The sequence below is a fragment of the Aquila chrysaetos genome, chromosome 5, assembly GCF_900496995.4.
Source record: "Aquila chrysaetos chrysaetos chromosome 5, bAquChr1.4, whole genome shotgun sequence".
NCBI lineage: Eukaryota > Metazoa > Chordata > Aves > Accipitriformes > Accipitridae > Aquila > Aquila chrysaetos.
In genome coordinates this window covers 26,407,252-26,433,389 of record NC_044008.1, presented here as the reverse complement: position 1 = coordinate 26,433,389, position 26,138 = coordinate 26,407,252, and the positions used below count along the sequence as shown (strand labels likewise).

Here is a 26,138-nt window from a genome sequence, read left to right as displayed (position 1 = left end):
CCAAGACTTCATAACCACCCTACCAAAGCCTGTCTCATATATGGTTACACTGGTTACACAGACTGCCCATGTCCCTCTCAGTGGTACTCCTGTGAATCAGTTCTTGTTTAGGAGATCTTGCAGCTCTCTTTGACAATCATTTCCAGGCAAGTTCCTTTCCCGCTAAGACTGAGATTCTCATCTGACTTACCCTTTTCACTACTGTAAGGCTGGAGAACTTACTTCATAATTTCAGTTTAATGTGCAAAGTAGGATTCAGCGCCCTAACTAAAATGACCTGGACTCGTTACTTAAGTTTTGACCCACTTCAGTCCTTCAGTTTAGCCAAGCTTTCTTCTGAATTAAGAAGAAACATATGAAGGAATGGTCATGACTGAATCATAGACTGTTAATTCTGCAGATATTGTCTGCCTGCTGCAATGTGGTCTTTATGTGGATTGGTCTTCAAGAACCAGATTAGATAAAATAACTTAAATCATGTCTGATACATATTTTACCCAATGGCTCAAGCAAACGATGAGACTCATATGTTAGAAAATCAGTGCACAGAAACCGGGCAAATAGAAGTACCAAACTCTACATACTTGAAAGAGCTAACTAGTTGAAGTGGCATGTTGTCACGCACTGATGCAGAGATTTGTCAGAACTAAGTACTTTAGTAGCACCTCACACTTAGTATGAGGAGACACTGTTTCTAATCCATGCTGCACATTCTAAGAGGGTTTCTTACTGTTTTTTGTCTTTTATTAAGTGCTTGTGGAGTGAAAGGTGAGTCTCTGATGATACTGGAGATTCTGCATGTGATTAGAAATGTGGCTACAGCGACACAGAGTAAGACTGACAAGAGGCATCCTTGTCAAAGAAGACTTCCCAAAGTGCTGCAGCGCAACCAGGAGTATGAACTCTAGTGGCTAATTAGCTTTCTGCATTAATTCACTCTTAGTTTCTCTTTCGAAGGATGTGACCTTAAAGACAGGGTAGTTTTCCCATTGACTTAGCAGAGTGGCTCATGCTGTCACTCTCAGGATCATCCTGCTGAATTTAAAGAATCTAAGACTCCTAACTTAAGGACCACAGTCATCCCAGCCTTCCTTTTACAGTCAGGGACACCTGCCTACGTACACTGAGATTGTAGGTAGGATGGATTGCTCTCTGGAGTTGTTCCTCTCTCTGTTGACTCTAGGAAGTCAGGGTGAGCAGGCTCTTAATTAGGTAGCACAGGTGCCTAAAGCTAAATTGGTTGAAATTGGGCCTCATCATATAGACGAAACAACTATTCCTTTGAAGATACTATATGAGCCGAAACATGAATCCAAAATGAGAAATACGTATTTATCTAAAGTAAAGTTCAAGAGGTTTTATTTACCATTTCATTGATGGGTAAAATATCACTAATTTGAAGAGGAATTCCCAGAGCTTGATATGACTAATACATAGTTTAATAGAATTAATCTCTTATATAATATCCTGTAGATCAAGAAAAACATATATAATTACTAAATCAGTATTTGTTGGTTTAGAGCAGATAAAGTACAAATATTTGAGATTGAATCAGCCCCTTCTTTGGAAGAATGTGAGGTTTTCTTGAGATGATTCCAAGTACTGACTTAACGTCACTTTAAGAAAAACAGAAACCACAGTGCTGATAGCTCTGCCTTCCTCTTCCATCCACTAAATCTGTAATAAATGGATAAAAATCTTTTCCACAGAATTAAGGGTCTTTTTTTAGGTTAATGGTGGCTATACTAACTCTCAGGTTGGCTTCAGAATTTAAAAGAAGTGGTGCATATTGTGCACTTCCCCCACAGTGTATCTTAATCCTTGACCAGTGAGAGGTCATTTTTTAACATCCAGAGCAATCCATTTCTCCATATAGAAGGAAGGACGACAAGCACTTGCACTGCAGCGTGACCTGAGCCCATTTTAGCAAACTCCCAGAAAGATGGCTTTTTGTCTTTGGAAAATTATGCCCGTATCAAAAGCCTCCCACTTATTCTGTCTGGACCATAGTACAAAAAGCAGCTAGATTTAGACAAGACAAATCTATGAAGGCAAGGAAACTGCAGACTATGACTATATATATTTGTGTTGATTGCATGTTTGAGCAAAGCATTATTTTTTTTTATTTGCATTATATAATCAAACATTTTCCTCCGTGAGACACATTTTTAATCTTGTGAGCCAGTTCTTCAGTGGGGGCTGTGATCAGCACTCTAGAAATCCTTAAACCAGACTTCTACTTAGAAGGCCTCAGTAATGTTCCCTCCATTGAAGAGAAACCCTCAAAACAAAACACCAAAACCCCAGACCTCTTTTGCTCAGACTGAGAAGCACCCAGACCTTCAAACAAGCAATACATGAGGTAGAAGAGGCAGATCAGTGGAATATGCTGCTAGTAATAACCAGAGTGGTTTTTGGAAGACACTTTTGTTATCTTGAAGAAGAATAAGTAATTTTGGTTCCTATATAAATTAAAAAAAAAAAAAAAAGCCCTTTGCATTGTTTGACTGAATAGTAGATAAATATATGTTTTGGTTTTTTTATTGAAGCTATTCTTACTAATCCAGAAGGGGGAAAATAGCATATATTCAGAAACCAGTTATCTCTGCATGATTTTATGCATTTGGTATTGAGTGTACAAACATATTAGTGTAAGAATGCAGGAACTGTGAAATTATCTTGTAGAGTAAAGAGGAAGGAAGGGAAAAAGTCAGACGTATAGCTGAATCTTGAGGATAAGGCTTACAAGGTGGCTTTAAGTATTTGCAGTGTCCCTTTCTCAAGCAAAGACCACTGGCTTAGTACTAGAGGAATTAGGAAGAGGGGATGTACATTTACATTCAGTCTGTAAAGAAAATTCTTGGTATCAAACATTCTAAATACTTCTAAAAATATTAAAGAAAAAATTAAATGCATTAATATAAACTTATGCATCATAGCTATTATCTTCCTTAATCCTTAGAGAGTTCTTCGTGCCTCATGACTTCGGAAAGAATTAAGAAACAGCTCATATTAGAGTCCATTGTGCATTCCCTTTAGTACCATCTTCTTCTTTTCCTACAATTACTAGGATTTATTTTCTTTGCTTGAAAATAGGATTTTTGTCTCATTTGAGTCCCTGCTACTTAATTCCTACTTGAAGTCATAATCCTCCCTGTCACATCACACCAATTTCTTGGAAGCTAATTCTGATGTCACAGGCAGGATTTTGACTTCAGAAGAACTGATTACTTACGTACATTTTATGTACCAGAATTTAGTCTTTCTGAAATGTACCAAGGAAGGAATACTGCAGCCAGACAATGTCAAGGCACAAGCTGTCAAAGTTTGAGCTCCTGGTTGTCACTTCTCAGTAGTATATTAATGGACTTTCTGTTAGAATAAGGCGGCAATAGAGTATACTCTTTGTCTTTTCTTTCCGAGATACTGCTTCTGAAAGCTGCCTCTCTGATACACAGAGGCTGTCCACAAAAAATGAAGGTGAGGTGATAATTCTTCCAAATAGTCAATGGTGTCAGAAAAGACTTTGAACCTGGACTGGTGTCAAATCTCTGATTTAAAACAGACACAATGTTCTAACGCTACCTGATTCCCACTTGTCCAAATGTATTGGGTTTGTTTGAGTTTTTTTCCCGTTTCCTGATGAAATGTGTAAGTCTCTGAAACAACTTTTAAGATTGCAACAAGAATCCAAGTGATTCTTTAACGGAACCCATTCTCATCTCTATAGGGGTGGGAAAACCTTTGTTGCAAGTGAAGAATTCTATTCTAGAAAAACTGCAAAGAAAAAAGCAACTGAAAGCAGTATGTGTTTTCTGTAAAGCTAGGCATGTTAAAAAATAAGAGCAGGTATTGATTACAAAAAGAATCTACAGCTGAAAGTGAAACCTCTTTTGATTATTTGTCAGGAAAGGAAGTCCTGTATTACTGTCTCAGTGCTGAGCTGACAGGATCATAAATTGGGCTTTATTAATTGTTACAGGACTGTCTTTTTGTAGCACCAAATAAACCCCCCTAATCTTTCATATGGGAGAAGAGTAGCCGCATCACTGAAAGCTCCATACCTACAGCTGACCAACTAATTTCAACTTAATGGGTTAATTTACAGGATATAACGTACTGAACATTTGAGCTAGAAGAAAAACCGAAACAACAAACCGACAAACAACTTCAGTAAAACTACAGAAGGTATCCTTTATTTTACGTGATATTTTATTTCACGTGATTCGACAGACGTGATCGATCATCGTCACAAGTTTTCCAAACATTTTCAAGCCTTTTCTCTCCATGCTTTCGAGTACTTCTTAGAGGAACAGCTCAGAGACTACAGTACTGGTAGCGTTCGTCTTTTTCCACGGGAACTTAAACAGAAGCTAACACGTATTGAGGTCGAGCATATTACTAAAGTACAGAAAAGAGTTACCTCTGAAGCTTCGGTATAGATTTGGTTTATTTTTGTTTCGGGTTTCTTTGGCAGATGCCTATCGGGGTGGGAGGTTTGGTCAGAGGATCTTCGAGTGCGAAGCAACCTATTTGCTCTACGATTCCTCCGGCTGCCTCCTACTAGTAAACCGAAACGAGCGCCGGTTAGAGGGAGGAGTACCGCCCGGTCCCTTGACGCGAGCTGCGTGAAGAAGACACCGAGTGTTTTTTCAGAATCTGAATTAAAAACCCCAGATAGTTCCCGGCGTTCACGGGAGCTACCGGAGGGACGACGCGCCCGTTGTTTTCCCCCGCGGATGCGGCGGTGCCGTGAGCTCGGCCGGCGGCGGCGGGAGGCGGCGGCGGGAGGCGGCGGGGCGCCGGTGCGGCCCAGCGGGCGAGCGGCGGGGCCGGGGGGGGGGCCGGGGGGGTCCGCAGCGGCACCCCGGCGGGGAGCTCACTTCCCGTCATCCACGCGCCATCTAGCGACGGGAAAAAGGGGGGGCGGCTTTGCACGGGAGCGGAAAGGAGAGGAGGAGGAAAAGGCTCCCCCAGCCGTCCCAGCTCTCGCCTCTCCCGCAGCTGCCGGTAAGAGCCATTTGGATATTGCGGCCAGAACTCCGGAGCGGCTCGGGGCGGGTCGTGAGGAGCATCGCCACACTTCGCTCCCAGGCACCTCGTGTCCCCCCCCCCCCCTTCTTTCAGTAAATCGCTTCCCTTCCCTTGAAAGGGGAGCTAGCTAGCGCTCCCGAGCCCCCCCCCCCCCCCCGCCACCACCACCACCCCGATACCTCACCCGAGCCCTCTCCGCCGCCCGATCCCTCCCCGAAACACCGCTAACTCCGGAGGGGCTGTGCGGCGCTGCCGGCGGAGGGGTTGGACCGCGCGATCCCGGCCCCGCAGAGACACGCACACACACACACGCACACACACACACACGCACACACACGCGGGCACTCCCCGCCTGCCCTGCCGCCGCCGGCGCAGCCGCCCGCGGCCCCTTTGTTCCGCCCGCGGAGCGATGCCCTCCTCGCCCCCCCCCGCGCCCCGCTCCGCCGCCGCCGCCCGCCCCTGCGCCCCTAAGCCCGCGGGCGGCGGCGGCGGCGGCGGCGCGGCAGGGCGGCATGGCCCGCCCGCCGCGGGGGAGGCAGCGGGAAGCCCCCCCCCTCGCCCCCGGCCGCGCCAGGGCCTCGCCGCCGCCCGCAGCCCGCGGCAGCCCCGCGGCAGGGGCAGGGGCAGGGGCAGCGGCCGCAGCCGCAGCCGCGCCTGCCGGCAGCCCCGCGCCGCAGGATCCGCGCCCCGCAAGGACGTGCTCCGCCGAGTTGCCAGGCGCGATTACGTTGGGTTTTTTTTTTTTTTTTTTTTTCCCCCCCACCCACCCCTTGAACTTGTTGCTCGGCGCTCGGCGGTGGCGGAGGGGGGTGGGGGTGGGGGAAAGCCTTATTATCGATGTCCCTTTGGATGCGATCAAGCTTTCTCAGGAGCAACTACTTCCCCGCCGTTCCCAGCGGGGCGCGGAGATCTAGCGGCAGAACCCGTATTTCCAAAAGTCTCTATGCAACTGAGCGCTCTCGCCAGACTTTCACAGGTAGGTGCCGCAGGCTGGGCACGTCCGGAGGGATGCGAGAGCAGAGCCGAGGGGAAGGGGCGAGAGGAAGGAGGCGGGAGGCGGGGGGGAGGACGGGACACGGGGACGGGGACGAGCCACCGCCGCCCCCCGAGCCGCTACGGACCCCCGCGCCCCTGCCCCGCTGCCGCCTCCGCGGCCCCCCGCCCGGCCCGGCCTCCCCCGCCGCCGGGGAGCCCCTGCCCCGCTGCCGCTCCCCCGGCTTGGCCCGCCGCCGCCCGCTCGGCCGCTCCCGAGGACGCCCCGTGCCTCCCACCTTCCGCGGGTGCCTCCGAAGCCCCCCCCGCTCCTACCCCCCGCCGCGGCCAGCGCGGCCCCGCCCGGCCCCGCTCCCCTCGCTCCGGATCAGCCCCTCGCTCCGGATCAGCCCCTCGCTCCGTGCCCCGACGCCCCGTCCCGGGGAGGCTCCCCTCCGCCCGCTCCCCTTCCCTGGGGCGCTCCCGGCGCGCCTTCCCCCCGCGCCCCTCTGCCCTTCAACGCGTTTCCTACGCGGAAAACTTGCCTTAAAGTTTAATGCTGCCGCCCGGAGCTCCTCCCCCTGCCCCGCCGGCTCCCCCGGCCCTCAGCCGGGGTCAGGAGGAGTCCCCGGGCCGGCGATCAAGGTCAGGGAGCGGATTCGTCCCGCTGCCGCTCCGGGGCTGCGGCTGGGGAGCTGGGGGGCGGCCCGCCCGGCCCATCCCCTCCGCCCCAGCACGGCGAGCCGGCGGCGGCGCCGGGCGGCCCCGCTGCAGCCCGCCCGGGGAGGGCTCCGCTGGCGGCCGCGGCCCGGCTCCGGCAGCGGGCGGGGAGCGGAGCGGAGCGGAGCGGAGCAGAGGAGGAGGAGGAGGAGGAGGAGGGGCGGGGGGAGCGGCTGCATCGCGCGTGGAAGAAAATCCCCTTCCAGGTGGCTGCATCGCGGCATCGGAGCTACTAGCCGGCTCCGGGGGTTCGTGCTTTGTGGACCGTTGCTTCCATCCAGGGGCCTCGCACGGACCTTGTCGCCAAAGGATCTGGCTGCTAGAGTAGCTGCTTTGAATACGTTGATTTCCAAGTGCCCTGATTTATTGTCCTAACTGGCTACCCAGACCCTGGAAAGGATATTCTGGCATGAAAAAGGGGCGGAAACAAAAAGGAAGCAAAAAGATTTTCGGTTAATACTGAAAATCACAACAATGTTCAGAAATTCCGTTGCCTCGAAAATGTGTGAGCATTTGTATTTTTCTTTTCCCTCTCTGTTTTAGTGGCTGGACCAGAACCGTCTCTAGATTGACTCCCTTAGCTGTAGTAGGCGTTCGGGACCATGGCAGCAGGAGTAGCGGCTTGGTTACCCTTTGCCAGGGCAGCGGCCATAGGATGGATGCCAGTGGCCACAGGTCCCATGCCAGCTGCTCCGCGGCAGGAGAGGAAGCGAAGCCAGGACTCTCTGATTGTGCTGAATGTGAGTGGCATCCAGTTCCAGACGTGGCTGGACACCTTAGAGCGCTACCCCGACACTCTATTGGGCAGTTCGGAGCGGGACTTCTTCTACCACCCTGAGACACAGCAGTACTTTTTTGATCGGGACCCTGACATTTTCCGCCACATTCTCAACTTCTACCGTACCGGGAAGCTTCATTATCCCCGCCAGGAGTGCATCTCGGCTTATGACGAGGAGCTGGCCTTCTTTGGCATCATCCCTGAGATCATTGGCGACTGCTGTTATGAGGAGTACAAGGATCGCCGGCGTGAGAATGCCGAGCGCCTGCAGGATGATGCCGACCAGGATCATGCAGCTGAGAGCTCCCTGCCCTCAATGACGGCTCGGCAGAGGATGTGGCGGGCCTTTGAAAACCCACACACCAGTACACTGGCTCTGGTCTTCTACTATGTCACTGGTTTCTTCATCGCCGTCTCTGTTATTGCCAATGTGGTGGAGACAGTGCCCTGCGGGGTAAGCCCGGGTCGCATCAAAGAGCTGCCCTGCGGAGAGCGCTACGCCGTGGCTTTCTTTTGTCTGGATACTGCCTGTGTCATGATCTTCACCGTTGAATATCTCCTACGTCTGCTGGCGGCCCCTAGTCGCTACAAATTTGTGCGCAGTGTCATGAGTATCATTGATGTGGTCGCCATCATGCCCTATTACATTGGCCTGGTGATGACAGATAACGAGGATGTCAGTGGGGCTTTTGTGACATTACGAGTCTTTCGTGTCTTCAGGATCTTTAAGTTTTCCCGCCACTCACAGGGGCTGCGCATCCTGGGCTATACGCTGAAAAGTTGTGCCTCGGAGTTAGGCTTCCTCCTCTTCTCGCTCACGATGGCCATCATCATCTTTGCCACTGTCATGTACTACGCAGAGAAAGGTTCATCAGCCAGCAAGTTCACCAGCATCCCTGCAGCCTTCTGGTACACCATTGTCACCATGACAACACTGGGGTAAGTGCAGCTGGTGTTTGGTTACAGCCAACATTTCAACAAGTGCATTGGCACGAATGGAAAATAGGCAATTTAAAGAAATGTTGATAGAAAAAATGCGAGGGTAAGTTTTTGTTGCAGAACTTTATGAATACCACTAGCCACTTCTTTCTAAATGTTTTACACATGCAAGTGAGTTAAAAGGGTTGCTGAAGTTAAAATAACCCAAACCCCAAAACTGCAGATAAACTGAAAAAGCAAACAACAAAACAAAACAAAACAAATCCTGAAACTGTTTAGGTTCTTTGCAGTTTTCTCTGGCTTTTTACTTGGTTTGGGATAGTGAAATTGGAATATTTTACGAGTATCTGTGAGTTATCAGTGGATTTTTAATAGAGTGATGTGTTTGCTGACAGGACTTGTTACAGTGTTGCTAAAGTAGTGATAATTACAAGGAGAACCCAAGTGAGAGCTTTTAATTTGATCATGCATAAAAGTATGTGGATCTGCCATTTTGTCTGAAGTGATGTATTGATGTCGACTTGGGTATTGAGTTCCGTATTACAAAGCGATTTGTTTTCGTGAAAATAAAACAGGTATAGATACCTTAATCATCACTACAATTATTCCCGGCGTTATTTAAGACACCGGATAAATTTCCTTTGATGTCCATGGACCTGTAACTTGTAAATGACAAGTGTGAAGCTACACTGACCGGTGACACACCCTGGAAAATGATCTGAGGAAGTGTGAGACAGACGACAGATCAAGCATATGTCTTAGAACATAATTCTAACGGCAACATAAAATCTTCCAGAGAATTAGGAGTTAAAAAATGCCATTGCTGACATTAGACTCTAATGCAGTTTAGTGGAAAGATGGGAGATAATATTATTTTGTAAAGTCTCCGATACCAGAGTCGTAGCGTGTCAGCTGATTCTGTGCACCAAGTTGTAAAATGCATTTGTCCGTAATTATAACAGGGATTTAGAAGGTTGACTAATTTGAGAAGACAATTTTTTGCCCCGTTCTTGATTTCGAGCTGCAGAGTGTCATCTATGAAACTGAAAATTCCTTAGAAACTGTCTAGTTATTTAATAATTACAGATATGAAAAGAAAAACTTTTCACTGTCATGAAGACAAAGCCCATCATCTTATTAGTAATTTTGCCACATGTTGTTGGGACTGTTGAGATTTATGAAACATGTATAACTTTTAAATTTAACAAAATGAAAGCGCATTATTAAGCTATTGTGAAAAAGTTGATTTATTATGTGCAATTGTAATTTAGCTGGGAAATGCACATACAAAATATTGAAAAAGATAAAGGGACTGTCTTATGCCACCATTTTTTATACAGGGCTTTTATCTTCAGCGTGATATAACAAATGAAGATAAATATAGTGCATTGTAAATATTTCATACTACTTGTAAGGGCAAGTTATGCTAAAAAGGAGTGACAAGAGCTTTGGGGATTTTAATCTGCTTTTTAGGTTCCTGGCTTTTTTTTTTGTTTTCATTTTCTTCTGGTAGTGACAAACCGAAGGGACAAGTTAACAGAAGGAACAAGTTATACATGCTAACTAGTTCCATAGTCCTGTATGTTCTGATGCTGATACTTTTTGCCACATATTTTTAATTACAACTGTGATGATTTGAACAAAGTAGGTCTTAAGAATTTACCAATATTTAGAATGTATAATCTTATTATAAAAGAGCAGGAGCTGGTCTGTGGTTTTTTGTAACGAAAGTGGTTTTGGGTAAGTTGTTCTTGCCGTTCTGGACGGTGTGGGCAGTACTTGTCCATGGTACTGAACAGAATTTTGTCTGCAGTTTTATGGCCAGTTTGCAATTTATTATGTTGCGGGTATGGTATCTCTTTGGCGTTGATATGATTCGTTTGTTTCTTTCACAAAACCAGTGAATATTACTCTATAGCTCCAGGTTTTGAGGTACTATTCTGAGTAAAATCTTCAAAAGTACTGATGAGATTTGAACATAATTAAAAATCTTTTTGAATAGAGCCTAAGAACCTATTTTCAAGTACACAGCCGTACAATCTGTAGGTCCTGAGGGGAGGGAAAAGGGTTAAAAAGAATACACTCATGCTTGACTCCTTTTTCGAGGTAGCTTGCACGGAGAAAGTTTTGAGCAGGTTGTATACAGAGATCCAAAGTTTCACCCTCAGAAGTTCAGATGTGATTATAAGTTCAGATATGACAGACATCACAAATTTCTGGGAAATCATTAATCAGTGCATTAGCTAGATGATGTCCTTTTAATAACATCATGATAACCATATAAAGATTATGTTTAAATGTTAAATATATATGAATAATTTAAATAGAATTAACGTAACAAAAGCTTTGCACTCTTTTTAGCTGATTGAATAATTACACAAAAAGAGGGAAATTACAAGGAAAAGCAGCAAGGGCCACTGAAAGCTGATTGTAATTAGTACTGCTACCTTTGCTCTGTGCTAAAGCTTCTTGTCCCTTTACTAATATGGAGCTCCCGTTCATTTTTAATTTTAGTGTTAGCTGAACTAGGGCTATATAAATGGACTTTATATGAACAACTTTTTTCTTTTAGCAACAAAGCTAGATTAAGTCTTTATGTTTTAAATGACAGTAGCACACAGCAGGTTATGTGATATATTACAAAAATACATGAAACCTAATACCGAATAATAGATTAACATAAAGTTGAGGGTTTGAATCTTGGTGTCATTCTCCTATTTTGCTAGATAGCAAGGGTATTGAGTAAGCGACCTTTGCAATTTGGGGAGTTATTATCTTGGAAGCAGAGCTATATTTCTCAGTTCTGCATGATTGCTGAGCAATTAAAGTGTCTTTAAAAAACATAGATTACATTTTCCTCTGCAGAGTGCCAGTGACTTCAAATATTACTACATTTTAGCCTCCAAGGATATCCCAGCTATTAATTGTTCTTGACTGCTCAACTCAAGTAGTACATAGTTGTACATAGAGGTGTTATATGAAAGAAAGAGAGAAAGAGTCAGAAAGAGATAAAGGCTGAAAAAGAGAGAGAGGGGAGAGAGAGAAAGATGACTCTAGAATAACAGCATGGACTCTGCCAGAAACTGAGCTGTCTGATTTAATATTTCAAATTAGTGTTTTATCAGTATCAATTGTAGCAAAAGCAAAAGTAAAGTAGGGAAAAGGGACAAGAAGGGGCAAGAGAATAAAATTGAAAGAGGTCACAAAGCAGTTTGTGGAGATTCAAGATAACAACAAAAAACGTAGAAGTTACAGGCATAACGGTCAAGAAACAGGGTAGTATATAACCTGGCAGAGAAAAAACCTCAGGGCTATTGAATTGGGACTGGCAGACTTCCGTGGGGGCTTGTGAACACCTACACCTATAATGACACAGTTATGTCACTTTCTGCTGTCACCTTATAACATGATAATCTAACAACTTTCCTTCTGCCCTGTCAGTAGCCAGCAAATGAGCTGGAATAATTGGTAAGGTTTTGATGGTGTAAGGGTAATGTTTGTTCCCAAATCAGGCAGAGCTATATTGTAGTTTATGTTTTATAAAGATACAATACTTTAAATAAGGAACACAGTGCTCTTCTGTGACTAGTTCTAAAGCAATCTCACTGCGTTATTAAACTTCTATATTTATAGGCTTTACATTGGGTAGCTTTGTCAAGTCATACAATACTTTTGTAGATGAGCGGAATGCTTTATGAAGGGAAGCTTAAACACAAAACTATTCATCTGTTTGTTTTGACTGTATTAACTGGAGGTGTGTCTTCCAGAAAATATAAAGCAACTATTCATTATTTGTTGATATAGCCCATAATATATGAGGAATCCCATCTAAGATATACGAAATTCCCTGAAGACTTTATAATCAAACAGGTGACTAGATGTGACAACAGAAAGCCTCATCAGTGAACAGGGGAACAGGGCGATGGATTTCATTTTCCTGCACATTCTGTTCTCTCCCATCTTCACTCTTTTTCCTTTCTTATGGTATCCCTATGGGTATATTCCGTCTATTTGTTTTCTTCACTTTTCTTTCAAACTACCGCTTTCCACAGTCTTCCTCTTTGGGGATTTGTCTCCTGGCTTGGCACCTTTCCTCCCTTGTTAAGACAAGCTTAACGTTCATATTAAGATTCTTCTGGCTTTATTTTTTCTGTTTCTTTGTTCCAGATTCCTCATTCATCCTTCACCACTAGATCAAATCTTTCATTCATCATCATTGTCGTTCATTTGACCTGAACTTTCCTCATAACAGGGGTTTTTTCTGACCTTTGTTTGATAGATTTTTTCCTTATGAGCATCATAAAATTTCCACACCATCATTTTTTTCCCAAATGCCACACACATTATTTTGTTTTCCTTTTCTAACCATTGTGAGTGCCTTTAGTTTCTTATGGTCTCTGCATGCTAATTTGAAAACATCCGTCTCTTCAGAACTTGTATTAAAAAAATTGAGTTCCATAAAATCTGACAAGAGACCACAGAATTAGAAATCTTTGTTTTGTGAACAATTTCATTAAAAGTTTGGAAATACCCTTATGATGAGTATTACAAAAGTAAAGATTTGCAAAGTTGGAATATTTCTGTATCTTGTACCTACATATTGGCACATTCATTCATTCATTTTGTGTTTGGTATTTTCAACCCTGTTTCAAATAGCATTTTTTTTTTGTTTTTGTATGCTTGTATATAACCTAGTGGATTTTGTATTTTACAAATGTGCTTGATGTCTCAAACTATTTTCTCTTCACAGCAGAGACGTTTAGCCTGAATAGGTGGAATACTGTACAACAGAGGAGGGACAAAGTGTAGTGTAATCACCTTCAAAGCACATTACTAGATATTCAAAAAGGGCTCCAGGGAGAATTTGAAATACTGAAAAGTAAGGGTCATTTTGATGGCAGTGAAAAAAAATTATTTGTTCTCTAATAAAAAGATTACTCAAACTGTATTGGGCTGTTGTTGGCTTGACAGGGAACAGGAGTCATTATATTCTTATTTAGTTGCACTGGGAACCAGCTTTCCTGTTCAAAAAAATCCTGAAGATCTCTTAGAGGAACAGGAGTTAGCTTACTTCACTCATTTTTCTTGAGCATGAATTTGCTTACTGCAGTTATGAAGACCATGAAGGTGATGCTTAACAAAAAGATCTTTCTGCTCAGAATCTAATTTATTTGCTCCTTTGGTGGAAACAGATGGAATTTTTTTTCCTTGTTGTTATTGTGAGTCAAGAATAAGAACAATGAGATTGGTGTGGGCCAGGGTGTAGCAAAGAAATATGCTGACTCAGGATAGCAGAACAAATCGACTCAGACAGTAATTATGACTGGTGCCTGATCTATTAATTATGGCCTATCATTCAACTAATCCTCAGTGAATATTGTTTTTAGTAAAATCCTTAAGTGATCGAACCCAAGAAGTTCAAACTGAGTGATGACAAGCTGTACTTGACTCACATCATTGTGCCTCTGTCTAAGAAGAAAAATTTGCAATATAAAAGCCATATAAATCTATGAGTACAGTATTAGAAATAGTGCTACTGTGCAAAAAAAAAACAAATCTGGAAGTGGAAACTGTATTTCAGAACATGGGAACTTAAAACTACTGCAGAAATAAAATGATTATCCAAAATAAGTCGAGAACATCTTGCAAATTCAGGGTGACAATTAACTTCTCAGACATTTGAAAGAAGTCTAATGAACTACTCCTATTACTTGATTTTTACACCATTATAGCCCACTGGCAGCAGTTCATAATTTGGGTAAGATGATGAGAGGAGAATCTGGTTCAGCAGGGGTTAAGTGGATAGATTGTTCAAAAGAGGGAATATAAATTAGCAATACAGAAACAAAGTTTAGATTCAGCCTTATCAGGTTTCATCAGTTACCTGACAACAGAGCTGACAGAGTGATGGAAAATATTCTGTATATTTCTGTACCTGTCATTTATTGGGCAATAGATGGGAGCACAGATTTTTGTGCAAGACATAGTCTTTAAAACATCTTTTTTCTGCATTACTCATGCAGTGGAGGAAAGGTTTTTAAATTCATAGACAGTGCTTTGAAATGATAGCATTGATGATACATTTCCTGGAACAATAATAGTTACCATGCTTGGACTTTGACCCCTATGACAATTAGTAGCCTAAATTCTACCATTATTTCTTAAGTATTTTTTGCTGAAGCATGTGATTTTGATCTTCCTGTGTCTCTGGTAATATTCTATAATCCCGTTAAGTAAAAAAGCTGTGGGTTTTATTTTGACAAGAAAAAAAAATCCATTTTTACCAAAGTACACAAAGAAATTCGCACTATTTCCACAGCATAGACTTAAATAAATGTGAATTGAGATGAAACACATAATAGTCCTTTTGACTAGAGCACATGATGTGCAACAGGTATAAGTGTTCTGTAGAAAAATACTGGATACAAATATTTACTCAGGTATCTGGTGTATGAAGGCTCAGATTTAAACGTGAGCACATACGAAGATCATGTGACCAACACATCAGTCCTAGAATATTTTCGCTTCATTAAAAAATAAAATAATAATCCAACAAGATTCAGCTCTATTATAATTCAAATGAGACTGCACTCTTTTTCTCACACCAGTGTAGACACACCTTATGCATTATTAGAAGGCGTATCTTAATGTACCCAGTGAGAAGTACAGAGTTCCTACTACCATCAGTTCAGATTCTAGCAGTTAAGTGCATTTACAAAAGCTAACAAAACATTAAAAGACTGCTATCTGTATAAATATTAAAGCTACAAAGGTATTATTCATCTAAACAATCGTGTTATTTGTGTATTTAGAAAAACAGTTTCCTTTCTCACATGGCACTGTGCAGCATCGTTCCCTACTTGTCTGCAGGTCTCCATCCTGAAGGTGAAAGCGTTTGGAGCCACTGTGTAAAGGTACTTAATTAGGGCTTGATCCCGCACTGTTAGAGAAAATGGGAGGTTGCCTAAAAACCTACAAAAATGTTATTAATATGAACAAAGTCAAAATTTGCATATTTAAAGTATTCAGGAGCAGTATTTTGCATTTTGTCCCCGGTTTCTCAGTTTCATCCGTGTTACTGGTTTCTTTGATCTGGTTGGCTTAAGGGTGAAGTCTTACAGACACAGAGGTCTCCTGGGTTTATTAGTTTATAGGAGCCAAACACTGTGAGGAAGATTTTTAAAGGCGTTTAGGTAGCTGGAGATGCAGATAGGCACCCAGCTTGAATTCTCAGAAGAGGCTTAGGTGCTTAGAAACACAAAGGAGAACAGTTGAAAGCAAACAAGCTGGGAAACTAGGTGCCTAGTCACCTTAGAAAACATAGTCTTATGTGCACAAGAATAACTGCTAGGGTAAGTGGAGTACTGGACTGAGACTCTGGGTATGTCCTACCCCTATCAAAACTAAATGGATCTTACAAGGGTTCAGGTCTTGTTAAAATACAATATGCCCTATATTCACGTAACACTGTAGAAGGAGATGGAGTGTTTTCTGTGTGGTATTCTTCGGAAAGAGGAATAAGTAATTCAAGGGAAAAAAAAGGGTAGTATGACTGAAAGAGTAATGTAAGGCATCCAAGGGGAAGTACACTTTTTGATCCTAATGTTCTGTCTCTGTGTTTTTCAAATCAACAGGTCAGCATGAAAAGATATGTAAGAAATGTGAGTTATGACACGCAGATATTGTTAAATTAATGAAAATGTTTTTAGAAACTGGTTGCAAAATTACAAAACAGTGTCAGGTAGGAGATTCCATTTTTTCAAAGAAACATCCAACCTGAGGATTTATGGGTTTCAATATGTCTCATATTTAGCTTATATACAGTAAATTTATTAAAACACTGATGTGTGTTAAGAAAAGGTAAACCGTAAGTCTCAATTTTGACCACAGCAAATCCATCCCCTTCTCTGATGTGCTGGCAAATATTTTTCTTTTGTCTCTATTTGATTTTTTTATGGATATTGTTTGTAGACTTAAGTGGGAGGTTTGAGAAGTACTTTGCCTGCATTTGCTGTTTCTTTTTTGCAGTAATATGAGCTATGTAAGCATGGCCTATAGCTCTGCTAGTTGATTTTTACCTTAATCTGTGTTCCTAAATGAAACATCTTTAAAACATTTCTATTCTTTTTCCTGATTCTTTGTAGAAAAAGTTATTTTCTTGAGGTAAGCATCTTGTATCGCAGTTCTTTCTCTTTGAGGAGACATTGCCGTTTGTGAGTTAACTCTTAACCAGATGGTGTCTAGCTCAGCTTTGTACTAACTACCACTTGCACTAAAGCTTCAGATCAAAAATTAACACATGAAGCAGACCTCCCAATATTAAGAACACTTGTATGTTTTTTTCAAAATATGATGTAATATAACATAGTATGAACATTAAAACAAAAATGTTATAAAATCTGTATCTGCATAAATAAATTTGGCTCTTTGATTATTGAAGACTCAGTTTCCTTACATAGCTAAAACTTCTTTTGGTATAACAGGCAATATTCTAGGAATTTATTTAATTAATCTGAGTACTTTGGTAAATTAAAATAAAGTAAGTATATTCCACTACAGTTTTAAATCACCTTGGATAAAAAACTAACTGTGAAACTCTATAAAGGTACTTGTAATGATCTAATTTTATGATAACACATTAACATGCTTTGATTAATTATTGTTTTGGAAAAAAAATACTTTGAGGCCAAACCCCAACTTTCTTCAAATATGTATCCAGAGACATGGGTTTTTTTGCATTGTACTGGCAGATTCTCAAAATATTTTGGCTGATACACAGGGAACAGTCTTTCAAGTTATCACTTGCAAGCTTGGCCGTCCAGGCATTCCTTGTAAATGGCTGAGAGTCAGACTGTGGGGTTGTGAAGGACATAATTTAACATTGTGTAGTAGCTCGCAGTCTGAAAGTGTCTGCTGCATCCTAACTCATTGCTTCTTTCAGTGTGATGAACCAAAAGCGTTTTCTGTATGAGAGCATATGTAACGTGAGTGGGATCCTTAACTTTTCATTGTTGTTACTGTTCGTCTCCCCCTTTTTTTTACAACTCAGAAGAGGAATTTTATTACTGTGTTAGTGGCCTTACTTTCAGTTTCTGCAACTTTCATCTCTCCCACTTGCAGCCAGTTAACAATTCCCTGAGCATCCTTATCAGCTATGGACAGCAACTACTGCACTGTGCAGGGTTGCTTAGGAACAAAATTGATGCTCTTTGACATGGTGGATTATAGCTGCAACATGCTGGTCCCCAAACTCCCCTGCTTCCCACAGAGGAATGAAAAGCAGGGAGGCTGAAGATACTTTCCAAATCTGACTGTGAAGAGGGTATATACTTTTTTATTTCAGGATGTCTAATCACTTAATTGTTGGTAAATAGCAGGTTAAGAATCGTGGCCTTTCTATTTAAAGCACAGCAGTACCAAAAAGTCTTTAGTAACAACTCTTTTTAACAGCAACTTTGTAATTTAAATACCACGGTATCTTTTGTCACTTATGGAATTGAGAATTTTTAGCTTTTCTAAGCTTTTTGGCGGGCTTCGGTTATTGATGCATTTGTTTACATCGGTTGATCAAATCCATGTTGAGACATGGATATCAAGGACTAGGGATAGGCAGAACTAGACAAACAGTATATACACCTACTCTCATACACCTAATGAGAGCTAGGTAAGTTATAGGTGCAGCTATTTCTTGTGTTTATTTGATATGTATTTATAGAAAATGAAACTTTGAATATTTGCATTGTACACTCTACAGTGATTGAGACTTTAGATAGTATTTACCGTTTTGGCACCTGAATGGAAAACTTCAAAGAGTACAAATTGAAGCTTCCCCACAGACAGATAGTTTAGAGTAAATCTATCTGCAGACTGGCTTAATGATTTGACAAGCTCAGTATTAGTTATTTTCCAAGTGAAAGGGAAGCTCAAGTTTTATCTGATTTGCTTGTGAACACAGTAATCAACCTACAGGATGTTAATCTGTGTCAAAAGGTGGTGAGTTTTAGAGGTAAATACTATAAAGGAAGCGCCTTACAAAAAAACGTGTAATACCTGATACATACACAATCCTTCTCGGACCGTGTGCTACTCCTGGCACCTCTCTCCCTTCACCCCATGTCAGTCAGATCATTGCAGAAATGGTAGCTGCTGAAAGACTGCAACCATTATGATTCATTTAACCTACAGTTTCTTTCCTTCCAAGGCCCAAACTTTTGAAGTTGAATGCATTAAATCCTTCATGGGAAAGGCAATGTTGCTAGTCATGCTGGTGAGCCCTTCAGCATAGTTCAGCCTCTTGCCGTACCGGCAGAACCGTGACAGCCTCTCTCCTCCTCTGGGGACAGGCACACAGCTGCAGACCACAGATGATGCTGACTAGTCGTGTCTGGCACACGCGACCACTGGTTTTAAAATACAGACAACTTTGTGCGGCAGTGCGCACATGTAAGATAAAAACCTAGTTGTGGGAGGGGGAGATAGGAACGGGGTTTGTTTCAGGTCTCTAGGAGAAGACAGTGCCTGCAGTGAACCGTCCCAATCCTTTTGGATGCAGCTGCCTTCTGGCCACCGTCTGCCCCGAACCCTCTTCACACCATGAGTACAGCACGATGTCTGTCAGGCGGTGATCCACGGAGCAGATTTACAGTGGGTTTGGCCATGCAGTAGGAAAGAGGTTGTGGGTTTTGCAACGCTTCTCCAGAAGGTTTGTAAGCTTTCCGTATTTCTCTATGTAGCCACCACATTTAGTATGCACTGTTTGCTATGTCTTCGCAAACAAATTAAATAAATACAGAGAAAAGTGCTAGATGATGTGGACTACTGGACAGGACAATGGTTTGAACTATGGATTTGGATCCACAGAGGTGGATTTGAAAGATACTCATATCAAAAGGCTGAAAACAGGTTAGTTCATATCTTTAGTGTCAGTGGTGTATCTTCTGCCTTAATATACCTTCTGATAAGTATTTTCCAGCTCACCAGCTATACTCAGAAATTCCTTTGTTTTCAAAGCAAACAAATCCAAATACAGCAGAAATGTTTCCTTAAATGAGCCTTTCATGTTGTCTGTATACAGTTCTTTTCCCAGTGCCTATATTTGTGTGGAAGGATATAGCTATAGAATTTATAGATGGTGTCTTTGTTATGTGGGTTTTTAAAGGAGACAATCAGGACACACGACTCTCTTAAAGGAGACAAGTAGGACATCCCTTTTTTAAAGGAAACAATCAGGACGTACTGTACAATAGAATTACTATAAAAGAATCTGGAGGTGGAATTCAAACTTATTTCTCTGCCAGTTGCTTACCATGTCTGGGAGGTATTCATAAGCCTTAACCTACTCCTCCAAAAGTTAAATCCTTCTGAACTAGTCATCCTTGTCTCACTTAGGAGGCAATGAAGAGAAGCAGGCATCTGGAGGTGCTCGTTCCTTTGCACTAAGTATAAATGAAATTTATTGTGATTAGCAGAGGCTTCAATATTTAAATACCAAGTGAAATGGATGAGATAAATCCCAACCTCCGTGTCTAGCTGGTTGGTCAAGTCTCCTTGTTCCCAGTTATATAACTCTGAAAGGCCCATAACATATTCCTTTCAAAGATCATAGCAGAGTACGTGCTTGGGATTTGATGACAATTCCCACTTTTTCAAAAAGGCAATGTGTCTGCTACATTTAAACTCAATATATTCTTGTTTTGTGCAACCCTCAAGGCCACTTCAGTGCTTTTGCCAATTTTTTTGCCTTTTCCAAACAACACACAAAAAAATTAAATTCAGGGAAAAAAAAAAAAAGGAGTTTTAATGTTTCTGCTGTTTTAACATTTAGAAGAAGCCTCTAGAAAACTGAAAGAAACATTTAAGTAAGTATCCACTGTAATTTTCTGCAGGAAAGAAGTCATTCTTCAAATAGCAATGCTTCTGAATTAAGATATGGAGAGCTTGAAAACCTTGACTTCAAAGGGTTGTAAACTATTCCTGTTCTTTTGAATGGGAAACTTAAAGACTGATTCACATGTTGGTCTTGTTAACTGTTTCACCACTGTCCATTTTTAAAGTGCCCAAATGGAGAAGTGTCAGGCATATTCCCCCATGCCATTATTTTAGTGTCTTCCAGGAGGTGTCATAGCTCTAGGCTGCAGTTAGGCATTGCCAATGCGTAGCTCTGAAGCAGACTGAAAATCTTAGAGACACACTAAAATAAATTTCGGCGGGGATACTCTCCTCATTGCAGTATTCATTTTCATATTTAATTCAATTTAGAAATTACCATTTTCTTTAAAGCTGCTTCCAGACTGGAGCACTGCAGAAGCTTGAGAGCCACGAGAGAGGACTATGGTCAAAACTGCTTCAGAGTTTATCTCTTTCTCATTTACCTTCTGAACTTTGTTCACTTCTCTGCAAATCATACCAATCTCTCTGGTGAGAAAATTCTGTAATTTGGTATGAAATCCTGTTATCAACAATGATTTGGTTTAACTCATATTAGTTTGTCTTCATATTCTGCTTTTCCAGAGCAGCAAATCTCAAATTTGCCAGCTAGTACAGTTTTATACTAGTGTGAAATAACCACATTTCCTTCAGTATGTTTCCCTTTTGTGTAAGATTTCATGAAATTATGTTCCTTTATGAATCAAATGGTATATTAAACTTTTTTTTCTGTGTGTGGAAAGAGATGAATAAACTGCAGAAGAAATAATATTTCCTCTTTTTTTCCTTCAACTGGGCAGCTTTATCATAAACTTCCAAGCAAGTTCTAAAGCAAAAGTGCCACCCTGCACCACTGCACCACTACAGAAAGTTTGGTTGTCCTTTGAGGTGCAACAGTGGATATTTCATAATTTGGGTAAATTAATTTTGATTTAATTATATTTAACAAAATAGTGCTCCTGCCATTTGCTGTTCAAGTAAATGCTTTTTACAAGCTTGAAGAGTGATGATGTTGATGGGAGGGAATGTAGGCTCTTTCTTAAGCTTCTTGCTTAATTCTAAGTTCTCCTTGGAACAAGTCCTTGTATGAAGACAAGTTTATTTTCATAATTCTGAGACTTGAAGTGATATTTTTAATATGCTAACCAATTTTCTACTGTCTTAAGAAACAAATTGAGAGCAGCGACCCACGCAACATGTCGGTAAAGAAATTGTTTACCTAACTAGTTTGCTAGAGAGAAATAGATGAAGACAGTCTTAGAAATCTGAATCGCTAGTCCTTCAAGAGAGCAGCCTGATAGGGACTGGTGTTTTGCGTTGAGGTGGGGTGGTGGGATGCGAGGTGAGAAAGAGATGGTGCAGGATTCTTTCTAGGTCTCAACAAGAAAGGCCCAACAACAAACGGCTTAATAAAATAGACGTTTTAATAAGATAGTGTAAAAGAGGAATATAGATAGCTGGTAAGTGTTATGTCCCTTCAGATGCTGGGAACCATGCATTCATCTAGAATTAGATGGATTTTCCCACAGCACGCTGCACAGACCCCGTCCATGGAGAGAAGATCCTCCTTCATGGTCCTTTGTGCTATTATATATTTTTTTTATGATAAAACAACTCTATTCATAAAGGATGTTCTCCTGAGAACTTCTTGCTGCACTTTTAGGTGAAGGCAAGGCCACACAGGTGGTGTAATCACCAGTGCTAAGTTGCCCGCGGGCTCCTCTGTTACAATGATCTGGTCAGGTTTATGCTGTGGACAAGGTATTTGTGCAGCACACAGCAGCCTGACGGCCGGGATGGACATGCAGCACAGGCTTGCTACACTTACCCAGTTCCACTGTTACGTGGATCACTAACTCTTCCATGTGCTGTGGTCTGCCAGTCAGGTTCACTACGACAGGTTTGTGGTGCGAGGTAGAAGAGCAATATACCTGTTCACAAGTTTTCATTGCTGTAGCATATTTACTGATTCTGTTTACTGAGTTCGATCAGAGAATTATAAAAAGTGACAAGAACTTTTGCAGTCAGACTAAGGTAACATCAAGATAAGGTGGAATATGTTCAATTAAATATCTAGAACTTTTTCCAAAAGAAACTTCGTATTTCTTCTAGAAGTTTCACAATAAAACATCAAGAGCTCTTGCCATGTAAGGTAATAGAAAATCTATTCAGGAATCTTTGAACTTTTTTTTCTGAAGTGTGACTTCAATAAAAGCAAAATGTAGTTGGAAAATATAATTTATGAATTTCCCATTTCCAAAGATCTATGAATGAAAACCACTTACTCTTTATTCATTTTTGTTTAGAAATGTAGAACAAAAATTTGAAATGAAATGACACATTTGGATTGTTTGATCTGAATTGCTTTTGGGATTTCAGTTCAAAGCAATTTTGACTTTGCATTCTTATGTGGAATGGAGAATATTTTTAAGAAACAGTGCGATGAAAGAACAATTTCATCTTGCAATGAAAGGCCACGTTCCAGCCATTACTGTTCCATTCTTTTTTGACTGAAAAAACAATTAGAAAAATTAATGGCAAAATATCCACCAATGCATATCAAATACAAAAGATACAACATCTGCCTTGGGAAGTCCTTAAGCTGCAGATTGCTGAAAGCTGAGAAGGTATAACGGGGGAAGTATCACTGTTTTCTTGCCTTGCTTGTGTCCTACCCATGTCATTTGCTTCTGGCCACTCTGGTGTTGGGCTAGATGGCTCCTTCATCTCACCCTCTCATGTTCTCAGTTAATGGAAATGACTTAACTGTGGGTTGGATCAGGCTTAGATTAGGGAGATAAACTGTTTTATACTTTTTTCCTAAAGTTTTTTAAAGAACCATGGGCAATGGATAAAAGATAGCTCTTCTTAAGTACCAAAGGTTCAGAGGGTCCAAGAATATCACAGAGCTTCAAAACTGTGCAAATAGGAAAACAGCTGCTTTAAACTCGCAGTTATTTCTTACATCTCTATTTTGTTCAGCTATTTATATAATCAAAGGTCGTAATCTACAAGGTGATGAGAACTTATGTCAGCTTCAAAACACTTAAACTTAATAAGCATTTCAATGGAAGATGAATAAATGCTGCAGCACCTGGGAGTGCTGAATGCCTTGCAGGATTTAGTGCTCTTCACTTGATCCAAAGCCCATGGAAATCAATTAGAGACTTGGATTTGACCTGAGAGGACTTTGCATCAAGCTTCTGCATGAACAACTCTAGCACGATATTGACCAGGACAACAATTATTTATTTGAATTGTCTCAAACTCTAAGGATTTAAACCAAACTCAATGGCAGTGCAACAGGGATTCCTGCAATTCATGTATTGCTATCAGTACCTTATACAGAGATAGCGTGAAAAAAGCAAAACATAGCGTTTAGTTCTATTTATTGAAGTGTAGTTTCACCATCAGATAAACAGTAAGATAATAGGGTCCAGCTTCTTATGTAAGAGGTTTATTCTGTCCGTGGTTCATCAAGAGGAAACTCGTTATGGGAAGGAAATAATACAACATCTTCTCTGGTAACATGGAGGTTGAGTCATACATGGGCTTCCTCCCTCCCCGAGTATTTCACAGAAATTGGTCATAATCAACACTGGAGTAGGGAGTTTGCTCAGAGTTTCTTACAGCTAAAAGGGGAACAAGTTGGCATATTTTTTTCCTTAGCTTACCAAAGTCTTGTTAACTCACAGAAACTTTCAGGCAACCTTGAAAGGATATCACACATTAATAGCATCAGAGAACATGACAGCCAGAGCCTGATGTAACTAATTTTGGACTGGTATAACAGTGCTATTTAGAGCAATAAATGTTTTATCTGTTGGTTGATCTGTTTACTAAAATAGTCGGTGAAAAATGTGCCATATATTATGCCTCCTCATTATCCTGCTGGTATAAAGGACTTTTAAACTGATAGTTCTGCCTATACTTTGGGATTGTCCTGCTTAACTATATAACGATAAGGTCATATATGAAATGGGCATAAAGAAGAAACACTCAGTTCCCTAACAAGAATCTGTCAAACAATCAGTTAAAATGAATGGCTGGCTAAGACCCATGCGTATCAACGGCACAATGATTATTATATGCACTTCTATACTTGCTTGCCTTTCCACATTAAAATCCATCACTCCCAGTGAGAAGGCCCACACTTTCTTAGGTTCCTCCCATACATGATGACCATTAGCAAAATGATTTGTTTAATGAAAACCAAATAAACTTGCAGTTAATTTTTGTTCTGATGTAAGACATGAATGCCAACACTCTGAAAATCCTGGAAGAAGGACTGAGAGAGAGTAGGTTTTATTCTTAGGTTTTATTCCATTTAAGAGCACATTGCAGGTTTGTTGGCATGGATGCACCGCATGAGTGACTTTATGCATATTCACTACTGTTTCTTGGAAGGAAATGGCTTATTAAACAGTAATCATATAGCATGTATAAATGAGTTTTGTGGATAAACACATATCTTTATCCTCATTGCCTGAGATGGGTTGTTGGCTAAAAAAGTTTTTCTGGTGGCATTTACTCTTCCAGGAATTTTACCAATCTTATGTCTGGTTTCCTTTTCCGTCTGAGAAATTTCTTTTGCCTTATCTCATATATAAATAATGCTGATTTTTCTCTGTTCCTCCTAAATCACTTGAAGAAGCGAACAGAGTTCAGGAGTGTCTAAATATGAGCCTAGGTGAGATGCTTCAATATATGTGTCTACTTTTAGGTGAGCTAAATCACTCTATAGACTCATTGACTGCAATGACTGCCATGGGAGCTTCAACACTAACTCACGTGCAAACACCTACATGCATACACCAAAAGTGTCTTCACTTTGTACTTGAATCCCATTCCAGGACAGCAAAATGAACTGACCATGATGTCAGAGCTATGAATTCCTTTTTCTTTTTTTCTTTTTTTTTTTTTTTCCACTTCAGATTTGGGGTTCTGTTCTGTGTAATGATTTAATGCAGTTTAACGGCTCCTTATTCCATTTTAAAGCTTCTTTCCCAACGATGCTTTTTCCTAATGGCATTGTCCACTGAGAGTGACAGCATCTCTCTCAGGAGAAGGGACACAGAATATATTGAATAGGTCACCTGAGGAAAAATTGTGTACCCGTATTGTCTTGAGATTAAAAAGTCCTGGGTAAATATTTTTCTGGTAATTGAATAGAAAGAGGGAAAACATACAAAATTCACAGCATTTAAATCTTCTGTCCTTGATAGTGCATTTAATAAACAGTGGAAAACACAGCTGAAATGATATTCCAAGATATAAAATATTGCTAGAAGAAAAAATATGTAGAGGAATATTATGGAACTGTACTACAAACTAGTGAAATGGAATGAGAGAACATACAGCAAATGAAACTAAAGAAATATACATAGTGAACATTATGTCTTATGATAAAAAAAGCCACTAGAAACTACAGGGGAAACAATACTTACTGTATTTGAAAAATATTGGTAAATATTTTGTCTTTCTACATGTAGAAGTAATTTCATGCTAGTTTCTTTTCGTTTGTGACAGTCTTATTGATCTAATACAAAAGAGAAACATTTTTCACCTGTGCATTTTTTTTCTAAGCAGCAATGTAGATAAATGGGTGGAAAAGTTAATTATTTCTACCAGCATTTGGGTTTGGAGGCAAAGCCCACAGGAGCTAACAGAAAGGCTTTCATTTTCTTCAGCAGGCTTTAGATCAGGATTCTAGTTATGCCTTACAGAATATAATCTAACATTTCTATGTCATTAGTTCATAACTTTAAAA

General features: G+C 41.2%; 1 protein-coding gene across 2 annotated transcripts in view; it reads left to right on the top strand.

Moving 5' to 3' along the window:
- Positions 1–4,827: 4,827 nt before the first annotated feature.
- KCND2 (potassium voltage-gated channel subfamily D member 2) overlaps positions 4,828–26,138 on the top strand; it is a 281,858-nt gene continuing 260,547 nt past the window's right edge. The window contains exons 1-3 of one of the 2 annotated variants that reach the window (XM_030015045.2): positions 4,829–5,010; positions 5,895–6,010; positions 7,270–8,443. In XM_030015045.2, the coding sequence (XP_029870905.1) occupies positions 7,329–8,443 (1,115 nt within the window). In that variant the 5' untranslated portion in view covers positions 4,829–5,010; positions 5,895–6,010; positions 7,270–7,328. Of the gene's footprint in view, positions 5,011–5,894; positions 6,011–7,269; positions 8,444–26,138 lie in introns of both variants that reach the window. The other variant, XM_030015047.2, reaches the window with a different exon arrangement.